The sequence below is a fragment of the Sceloporus occidentalis genome, unplaced genomic scaffold (genome assembly GCF_023333645.1).
Source record: "Sceloporus occidentalis isolate IW3139 unplaced genomic scaffold, rSceOcc1.0.p SCAF_1, whole genome shotgun sequence".
In the NCBI taxonomy this organism is placed as follows: Eukaryota; Metazoa; Chordata; class Lepidosauria; order Squamata; family Phrynosomatidae; genus Sceloporus; species Sceloporus occidentalis.
In genome coordinates, this window is record NW_028316981.1 from 23,122,381 (window position 1) to 23,133,373 (window position 10,993).

The 10,993-nt window shown below is 43.1% G+C and overlaps 1 protein-coding gene across 1 annotated transcript; it reads left to right on the plus strand.

Moving 5' to 3' along the window:
- The first annotated feature begins 2,551 nt into the window (after positions 1-2,551).
- On the plus strand, positions 2,552-10,453 carry LOC149321182 (uncharacterized). Its single transcript, XM_089517051.1, has 2 exons — positions 2,552-3,330; positions 9,202-10,453. Exons 1-2 carry the CDS (start codon positions 2,685-2,687, stop codon positions 9,711-9,713), a joined length of 1,158 nt encoding a protein of 385 aa, XP_089373177.1. The 5' UTR covers positions 2,552-2,684; the 3' UTR covers positions 9,714-10,453.
- The last annotated feature ends 540 nt before the right edge of the window (positions 10,454-10,993 follow it).

The following is a 10,993-nucleotide window of genomic DNA, read 5'->3' on the forward strand; positions in this document are numbered from 1 at the left end:
CTTGCACACACAAATCAAGATAAAGGCAAAATTCAATAACAATCATATACTGTAGGAACACATCAGTTGTCTTCTTTCCAAGCTTGTATTACTCATGCTCTTCTCTGCCCCAATAAAACCATAAGACCTGAGGTCTTCTTTATTGTTGGGTGCCTTCAAGTTGTTTCCAACCTGGCAACACTAAAGCCATAAGGTTTTCTGGGGCTGAGAGTATGTCACCCACCCAAGGTCATCCAGTAGGTTTCCATGGCTGAGCTGGAATTCGAACCCAGGCCTCCAGAGTAAAGGCTGCATCCACTAGAGAAATAAGCTGGTTTGGCACCGGTTTAACTGCTCCGCTCTGGGCCCACAACAAACTCCAGCTCCCAGAATTCCATAGCCTTGAGCCAGACAAAGTTAAAGCGGCCTCAAATTGGATTATTTCTGCAGTGTGTTCTGGATCATGGCTTTGTCCCACATATGATTTTTAAAGAATTAATGGCACTTTTGTTTTCCATAACAAATTTTATCAGATACTTATACTTGCTTCATCTACAGCGCAAAACTTTGTTTCATGCACGAAATTGTATAAAATTACCTTCAGGCTATATGCATAAAGTGTATATGAAACATAAATTAATGTTGTGTGTAGACTACTTGGGTCCCTTCTCCAAGATACTGAATCATGTATATGGGAATATAGGCATTCTAAATCCTTAAAAAATCCCAAACACCTCTGATCCCAAGCATTTCAGATATGGGAGACTCAGCCTGAACTTTCAAGTAACCAGTGTTATATATCATGTGTGAAAATGCTTTTGTGTTTTCCTGGCTCATACTGAACACTAGTACCTGACAGCAAGCAATGGCTTTACTATATATGTTTGATACATACACCACTTTCTCCATATTAATAGGTCCAAAGCTGGTTGGAACCAAAGAAAATATATTCAGATAGACTCTGATGTTCAATATTTCCAAAATATTTAATGAAATTAATGTATTGCCTCTCACCTCGCCAGGGCCCCCAAAGCAATGTACAATGGATAAAAGCAAGTTAAAAGTACATTAATAAAAAAAACATTTAAAAACAGACTTATAAACTACAATAACAGGCTATGAACACGAAAAACATTTGTAAACCATCCAGCTAAAAAAGGCCAGAATAATTTCAAGGGCCAAAACCATGTGAAATAGCACTATCGCAGCAGATCGAGTTTCCATAAGAAAGGGAAGAAAAAGGTCATCCCCCAGGTTTGAAGGCACATACACACAGCTAATAAGACTCCTTTGCTACTTAAACAGAATTACTGGAAGGGCATAGAGGAGTTAGTGAGGTCATTAATAATATTTCCATGGCTAGCTCATGTAGCCATATAAAGATAGACAGACAGACAGACAGACAGATAGCAATTGGGAGTGCAAAAACGGAACACACCCTTCCAGTGAAATAATTACATATTTTACTAATATAATATAATAATGTGTGTGTGTGTGTAATCTCCCGTGAAAGGGGGGATATATATATATATATATATATATATATATATATATATTACATTTTACATATATAATATAGTAGAGTGTGTGTGTGTGTGTAATTTTGCATATATATATGTGTGTGTGAGTGTATTTTCCCCTTCAGGAGAGATATTTTGTGTGTGTGTGTGTGTATCCCCTGAAGGGGAGATCACACACACAAACACATTATTATATTATATAAGCACACACACATACATATATAAAAGCAAGATGCGGTGGTCTTTCTTAAACGGAGCGCAATATATATATATATATATATATATATATATATATATATATATGAAAGAACCCAGGAAAGAAAGGCCTTCGGATGCATCCTATTCCTTGTCCTCCATTCGCAGCAGCAGCAGCAGCAGCAGGAACCCCTGGCTGCAAGGAGAATTTAGGGCGACTTGCCTGGGCAATAATAATGCCAAGCAGCCTCTTTCCAAGGTCACTTCTGGATTAAACATGACAGCGGTGGGTATCCTTTTCCCCAGCCCTAGCTCCCTCCAAGCCCCCAAGTTGGAGCAAAGGTGGGGCAGGTTGGAAAGAGAGGAGAGGGGAGGAGTGGGGCCATGCCCCCCCAGGCAGGAGGTCCCCAATGCCATGAGGCAGGGGATGAAGCCAGGATGCCCCTGGGGCTGGGGAGGTTGAGCCCTGTCCCTCTGGAGCCTGCAGTTGGCATCCTGGGGCTGCTGCTGCTGCTGCTGCTCCTGGAGGGCTGGCTGGGAAGCATCCGAGGCTGAGCTGCCTTGCAAAAAGCGCAGGGTGGGTCCATGGCTTTGCAATGCCCGCAGCCTCCTCCTCCTCCTCCTGCTCTCTGCCTCCTCCTCTTGCCAATTGGTGCGCTGGGCTGGTGCTTCCCTGCTTCCTCCAAGGGAGCCAGTCAAAGGCTTGGGAGTTGTGACGCTGGAGGGGAGGATTGGCCAGCCCAGGTGTCTGCAAGGGACCTTTCCAAGGAGCCAGACCCCTCCCTCCAGGACTCTACTCCTGACTAACCACTGTTCATGTGAACGCTGCCTGGTGCACAAAAGGGGTCCATCTTGGCTTTCTTCTGGTGCATCCCTTCTCTATGCTCTCTCCTTCAAGGTGGCCTCCCAGGAAAGTCTGGGCACTGTGGAGGCCCTTCTTAAGCACCTGGAGGTGGCTGACCTTTGGGGCTGAGCTGCCACAAAGCCGCCATGCCACACACCCCACGCCAGCGCTTGCAGCCCCGTGCGCCAGTGTGGTCTGAGATGGAAACCCGCGATTTCCTGGCTCTCTGGGGCGAGCTTCTGATCCTGAGGTGGATCGAAAACCGACCGCCCAACAGCGACATCTACGAGGACCTCTCAGCACAAATGGTGGCCCGAGGCCACGAGCGCAATGCCTCGCAGTGTCGGAACAGAGCCCGGGACCTGAAACGGAGTTATCGCCGGGCCAAGGATGCCCAGGTGTGTGCCGGCGCCGAGCCCGTTTCCTGCCGCTACTTCCGAGAGCTTGACCAGATGTTCGGGGGCGAGATGGACAGCGTCACAAACCGAAGCCTGGCCGGCGTGGATGGCTCCATGCGCGTTGTGGTGAAAACCGAAGACGCCGAAGATGTGGAGGCCCAAGGCTCTGAGGAAGAGGGCAACCAAATGACGCCGCCCAACACTCTCTCGAGCATGGACGCAGACACGGACACGGAAACAGAACCGAATATGGGGCTCTCGCGAGAGCTGGCGGCCTCAGACCCAGATGTGATCGAAACCACAATAGGAGACGAGTGCTCAGAAGAAAAAGCTGTGCCTTTACGCAGACAACCGATGGCTGGCCCCAGCGAAGATGGACATCATGTTGTGACTGGTGAGCATGTGTCCTTGTTAACCGCAATGACTTTTGGAGGGTGCACTCTCTCAGCTGTTTGAAGTTTCCTTCATTATGGGCTGAACCAGTTGTAGGAATGCGTAGATCTTTTGAGGTGTCAAGAATGGTAGATACTGGTTCTGCCACAGGTCAAGGAAACTGTATATACTCAACTATAAGTTGACCTCATGTATAAGTCAAGGGCAAGCTTTGGGGCTGAAATTATGGATTTTGCAATGACCCATGGATAAGTCAAGGGTAAAATTCAGGGGCATAAAGCAAAGGATCTAAAGGATGAAGCAAAGCAAAACAATGTCAAAGAACTTACAAAATCCCAGCAGACATAACTCTTTGTGCTCATTCTTAAGGTTGAGTGGATGAGAGAGTAGAGAGGGGTCAGTGCTTCCAAGACAGATTATACTCTTGCTTTTCACCAGGGGATGGTTCCTTCTTTTTAATAAGAGTTGAGATACAGTACTTACATTGACCCGTGGATAAGTCGAGTCAGTTTTTGGAGGTCACTTTTTTGACCTAAATTTCTAGACGTATACGTGAGTATATGCAGTAAATCATTCTGAGACTCAATCTAAACTGTCAAATTTCTGCAGGCCCTATAGGGTTACCCCAAAAATGCATCATTCTAAGGATCAAGGTAGAAGTTAAGACAGAAAAATTAAAGAGACCATTAAAATAGAAGGTTCAATAATTTCTTCTTCTTTAAATGTTGAGATCCCTCATAATCCAAAGCCTTGGAATATAGCTTGCGTAGCGTGTGTGCAAATCCAGCCTGGCTCTTGGAGCATATTGGGATCTGTTGATCTGAATTTTCGCCACTTTAGAGGTCCACCTTAGATGTGGCTTGGCAGAAAGTTGTAGACTTGAAATAGTTTTCAAAACAGGAACCTGGGTAAAATTGGATTCTTTGCATGTCATCTCAGTTTGCCAGGAGAGCCATACTGTGCTTTATGTCTGGCTCCAACCAATTTTAGTCCAATAGTGGGAAGGAGGGTGGCTTTTAGTGAGAAATGGGAAGGCTACACAGCACAGATTTTTATTCCAGCAGCCAATCGGCATTTATTCCCCACACATTTGGCTCCACCCGAATGACTTGATTGGGCTGTTGGATACATTGGCAGGCTGGCAGGGAAATGAGAGGAGGGGGGACCTGGAAGGGCAAAGAAGATGGAGTAAAGTGGCCAAAAGAAGGGAAAGGATGTGGGAGAGAGAGAGAGATGCAGGACATGAAAAGAGAAGAGGAGTGCTGTACATGCACCATACTAAACAACTGATTTATAATTCAGTTTAATTCACTGGCAAAGAATTTACATTTAAATTTCTAAGTTTTCCTGCAACACATTTCCTTCCAGAGTTGTTTGCTGTTAACTGCCTTCAAGTTGACTTTGACATTTGGAGACTCTATGAATGAGAGACCTCCAAGTCACTCTGTCATCAACAGCCCTGCTCCGGTCTTGTAGGCTCAGAGCCATGGCTTCCTTGGTCAAGTCTATTCACCTGGAATGCGGTCTTCCTCTTTGCTTTCTACCTTACCAAGCATTATTGACTTTTCTAGTGAGTCATGTCCTCTCATGATGTTGCCAAAGTATGCCAACTTCTGTTTAGTCATCTTGGCTTCTAGAGAAAGCTCAGGCTTGATTTGTTCTATGCAGTGGTGTCACTGTGGTTGGTGTCACCTGGTTCAAGTGTCCAGAAAAGGCTGTGGGGGGGGGGGTGGCAGACTGTCTTGGTCTTCTGTCCATTCACTGCCTCATTTGTCTGTCCCCTGGTTGGCTGGCAGCATGCCACCTTGCCTGATAGCTGCTGGGGGGCTGGTATTGAGGCCTCACTCTGGTGAGGTTGCTGGGTGAGCAAGAAAGGGAGACTATGCCTTTTCTTGCTTGCCCAGTAGCTGCACCAGTCTCACTGGGTGTATTCCTCCTCCCACTGTATATTCACTCCCCTCTGGGTGTCACCCAGTATGGTCCACTCTCCACGTAGCCCCTAGTGATGCCCCGGCTCTAGGACTCATTTATTTGTCTTTACAGCAGAACTCTTCTCCGGCACTACATTTCAAATGAGTTGATTTTATTCCTAGCAGCTCTCTTGACTGTCCAGCTTTCACAGCTGTACATAGTAATGGAAAATATCATTGTATGGACTTCCTGACTTCAGTATTCAGTGATTTATCTTTACACTTTAGGATCTTGTCTAGTTCTTTCATCACTGCCCTTCCAAGTCCTAGTCTTCTTTTGATTTCTTGACTTCAGTCTCCACTCTGATTAATGACTGAGCCAAGGTATGAAAAATATTGAACTAGTTCTATTTTGAAGTTATGGAAATCGTCTCTATGGTCATTATTTTTGTATTCTTCATGTTCAGCTGTAAACCTACCTTTGCACTTTCTTGATTGACTTTCTTCAGTAATTTTTCCAGGTCTTTGCTATCTTCTGCTAATAGTATGGCGTCATCTGCATGTCTTAAATTGTTGATGTTCCTTCCTCCAATTTTCATGCCTCCTTCCTCTGAGTTTAATCCTGATTTACATATGATATGTTTGACATAAAGGTTAAACAGGATGATAAAATGTAGCCTTTCCTCATCTCTTGCCAATTGGAAACCATTCAATCTCTACATTTTCTGTCCTAACAGCAACCTCTTGTATGGAGTACAGGTTAACACCAGGACAATCAAATGTTGTGGTACTCCCATTTCTTTTACAGAGATACATAGCTTTCTGCGATACATATAATCAGAGGCTTTGCTGTAGTCTATAACGTACAAATTGATTTCCTTTTGAACCTTCCCCGGTGGCACAGTGGTTAAATGCCTGTACTTCAGCCACTCACTCAAAAACATAAGGTTGCAAGTTCAAAAGGGCTCAAGCTTGACTCAGGCTTGCATCCTTCCAAGGTCACTAAAATGAGTACCCAGGAAGAAACTCTTCTAGAACATGGCCACGTAGCCTGAAAAACCCACAAAAAACTATGGATGCAGGCCATGAAAGCCTTCGACTTCACAGTACCCAGATTGTTGGGGGCAATTAGCTTACAGTTGTAAACTGCTTAGTCACTGTTAGTTCAGTATGAAGTGGTATATCAATGAAGCTGTTTGTTTTGTTTGTTCCTTCCTGAAGTCAAATTGGACATTTGACATTTCTCACTCCACATATGGTAAAAGTCTGTTGTAGGATTTTGAACATCACTTTGCTTACATGGGAAATTAATGAAACCATTGGTTGGATAATGCAATTCTTGGTGTCCCTTTGGGGATTGGGATGTATATTAAGATTTTCCAATTTGTGGGCCAATGTTTTGGTTTCCATATATGTTGGTAGACTTTAGTTAGAACTAAAGTAGATTCTGTCTCTGTAGACTGAAGGAGCTCTGTTGATATGCCATCTGTCACTGTAAATACTCATGTATAAGTCTAGAGATTTTAGTCAAAAACTGACCCCAAAAAATCTGGGTCAAGCTAGCCACAGGCCAATATAACTACTGTACATTAACCTTTATCAAAAAAGGAACCATCCCCTTCTCTGAGTAGAGTGGTGAACTGTGAGAGTGTAGTCTGTCCCAGTGAGCACATAGGTGAAGCACTCCCTACTCTCTCCACCACAGCAATGCTTCTGACCTTTTTACCTGGGCAGAAAAATGGCAGCAATAGCATCTCTGTGGCATTTCCCCTCAAAGAAGTGCTAAGAAAAATCAGGCTTTGAAGGATCTGAATAAGATATTTATGTATGTTTCTGAGCCTCTCTGTGTTAAAATTAGGCAAAGTTATCACATTAAAGGCTATAATCACTCCTAACATGGTCATCATTTACTTTACTTTGCCTTTTCATCCTTTTTGAAATGAGTGCATTTTCTTAGCCCCGTCAGTGCCTGGTTGCCTTCCTGACACACTGCACAGCCACAATTTACTATAGCTCCATCCTCATCCATCCCGCTTTTAGGTGAACAGAAACAGTTACGTCTGCCAGAATTATCTACGTTCATTGGCATCATTTTCCTTTGCTTAGTTCTTTCAATTCCATAAGTTCTTGACTTACCCATGGGCCATATCAAAATCTACAATTTTGGCCCCCAAACCTTGACACACACACACACACACACACACACACACACGGTGACCTATAGTTTATTATTATTATTATTATTATTATTCCGCTTAATCGTGAGTAATCCAAGTGGATTACAGCAATAATCAACTACAGCAGTAGTTGAAATTGAAATATTCTTTGCTGAAGTTCAAGAGGAACTTGATCACATACCAAAACAGAACTTCTTATTAATAATAAGTGACTGGGACCCAAAAATAGAAAACAGAACATAAAGTTTGTAGGAAATTTCTCCTAGGTTCAAGAGATGATGCAGGAGACCAGTGGATTGAATTTTGCGAGGCCAACAGTATATTCATCACAAACACATTCTTCAAGAAAACCAAGAAGTGACTATATATATGGACATTGCATGATGGCCAATATAGAAGTCATAATTAGAAGCAGAAGAAGGAGAAACTTCATTCTCTTTGCAAATACAAAATAAGAAGCAGATTGTACACAGACCATAAACCACCAACAGCAAAAAATTAGAGTAAAGCTAAAGAAGAACACTAAGCCAGCCATCATGCCAAAATACAACCTGAAGGACATCCCCACAGAATTCAAAGATAATGTGAAAAATATATTTGCACTATTAAGCTTAATTGATTGGGAACTAGAAGAAATCTGACTGAAGCCAGAGATAGTATTAGGAATGCAGAAAGATACTTTCTGTAGCCAAAAGAAAAAGAAGCCTCAATAGATGATGGCTGAAACTCTTCAAGCAGTCAAAAACACAAGCAAAAGGTGTCAGAAATAGAGTCACAACCCTGAATGCAAACGTTCAATGACTTCTGTGCAGGGATAAGGGGAACTACTATAATAATCAATGCAGAAAAATACAACATGACAACAAAAAAGGAAGAACAAGAGACCTCTTCAATAAGAACCAAAAAGTCAAAGGGAAATTTAAACCAAGAGCAGGGATGCTCTAGGACCAGCAGGGGATCACATTGCTTGGTCAATTAAAAATAAAAATATGACAGAAACAGTACATGGGAGAACTACAGTGGGCCCTTGGTATCTGCTGGGTTTTGGTCCCAGGACCTCCATGGATACTAAAATCTATGGATGGTCAAGTCCTATTAAATACAGTGCCATAATAAAATGGTGTGTCTTATACAAAATGGGAAAATTGAAGATTGCTTTTTGGAATCTATATCTTTTTGAATATTTTCAAATTATGGATAGTTGAATCTATGGATAAAGAATCCATGAGTATGGCTAGCAGTGTATGTAACAGAGCTTAAAGGATGCCAGATTCATTTGAAGGACTGTATAAAGACGAACCTCCAGAGTTGTAGGGATTTATAAAACCACTTGATATGTAGGAGTAAAATCTCCACACTTCATTAGAGCTTGCAAAAGTTACCTTTTGGACCATTCCGGCTGGTGGTTCTGGATACTGTGGTCCAAAAAAAGCATATGTTCCTAACTCTGCATATGGTATTCACAGCTGTAGGTTTCATGTATTTACTTCATATATTGATTAATATGACAGGCCATTTATGTGACAGAAATAAAAAGCTATACTTACTGTGCTGTTCCCATATTACTGGAGACATTAATTACTATTCTTATTATTGTGATTGGTATGATATAGTCAAGATATAGTCTTGAGGGCCAGGTTGATGTATTGGTTTGATTGTTGGGCTAGGACACTGGGATATCAAGGTTCAAATCTTTGTTCGGCTATGGAAATGCACTAGGTGACTTGAGCACATCTCATTCTCTGAACCAATTGTGCCTAACTAGATTTTGGTTTCCTTTTGCAGGTCGAGGTAGGCGGGAGACTCCTCTAGGGCGTCCCCTGACAACAGCAGAGAGAATGGCATCCATGCGGGAGAGGAAGCGGCGGTCTCATGAAGAAATGATGCACGAGATCATGACAGACTACAGGAGGACCTGGGAGACCATGGAGGCTCTTCATGAAAGAGGCGAAGTCAGCGCTGGGGAGTTTCGTGAGGCAATGCTGAGGGAAATGCTTCTAGACCGGGAGGCCCGGACCCGGGAAGCACAGCTTGATCGTGAATCCCGGGCTAGGGAGGCTCAGTTGGATCGAGAGGCAAGGTCCAGGGACAACCAGCTTGAGAGAGAGATCCGGATTAAGGAGCTCAACATGATCGAGTCAGAGCTCCAGCGCACCAGGGATATCCTCCATCCCATGGTTGACGCTGTGGTGTCTGTAGCTGAGATCTTGCGTACAACAGGAAATAAATTACGGCAGTCTTGTCAACCTCAGCAAAGTGAAGAGGGTCCCTTTTTGGAATTGGAAGATAACAAATAATTCTTCCTTTCCCTTGCTTTTTTGAGCAATAGTTTAGACTGTGTTGGACAAAATGCAGGGATAGCAAGGAGGGAGGCAGTGAGAAAATGGCACTTTCAGGAGTTCAATCCTTTAAATGATGTCAGTTACATCTGGAAGGAATTTTCTCCTATCTTATAACAAGCTCAGCTGAATTTCCCTGCCTTCTGCTGCCCCAGTTCATCAAACTCCATGAGTTAAGAGAAATAATGTAATTCTAGGTGATTTGGGGGCAGGGGGAACCCAAAGAGAACAGTAGCTTGTCACTCCAAATACTCACTTTTCTTATGGCCAAGTTGAGTGCCAGGAGCTGAACGAGTTGGGTATGTAACAACAATTCCCATAGCATGCTGCCACAAACTAGAGTTTGGAGAAGTTTTTAAACTACAACCCTCAGAATCCCCTAACCAATGTCATCATTAGACATGCTGTGTGGGGGAATTCTGGGAGTTCACAACCTCTGTCAAGAACACAATTTGGAGTACAAAATTAATTTGGATTGGGAAGTTGGGTGTGTACCTGTGCATTATTCCCAGACTTTCTTTTCCCCCTATTTAGTAGCAAGAATACATTCTTTTGTCATGTGGTAGAATCAGACTATAAGACTGTTGCCATCACACTCCTTTTTCACCCTTCTGAGAGAAACATGGCTACTGTTGTTGGCATAATGCTGGGCCAGGAAAACCTTTGGCTTGTCCCAGGCTCTCTTCCACACTGTAAATAGTGGGTATGGATTTCTGAAAATGAAAAACTGATACAGTTTGAAAGCATAATTGGTATGAAACTGTTTAGGTGTGGAGAATGGGAATGGTGCAGTGGGTGAGTGTGATTTCTTAGGTATCAGAGAAAAGTTCCTAAAAGCACTTTGTGATTGAAGTTTCTTCTGATGCTTATGTGCTTTTAGATGCCTTTACATCCTTCTCTTCCTCGAAATAGTTTAGGGCAGTGTACACAGTTCCCATGTTCCCCACTTTATTGTCACAGCAACAACTCAGGGAGGGAGGTCAGGCTGAGACAGAGTTGACTAACCCAAGGTCACTCTGTGCATTTCATATCTCTCTTGAAACTAGAACTTGGCTCTCCCAAACCTCAGGCTGGTGCTGTTAATGTTACACCACAATGGTTGTCCCTGCGAAGCTGCACAACCTGGTAACAAGTACTTAATTTAATATCCTAAGAATCTCATGATTTCAATATTTAAGTGCCTAAATTCAACCAATTAAACCACATTGTAAGACTTGTTGATTGCATTAGAAGATGGT

Bases quoted from the DNA above. Each gene is read 5' to 3' on its own strand.
- LOC149321182 (XM_089517051.1), top strand. From the start codon at position 2,685: ATGCCACACACCCCACGCCAGCGCTTGCAGCCCCGTGCGCCAGTGTGG. The intron at 3,331-9,201 runs GTGAGCATGTGT...TTCCTTTTGCAG, and splicing joins TGGACATCATGTTGTGACTG to GTCGAGGTAGGCGGGAGACT.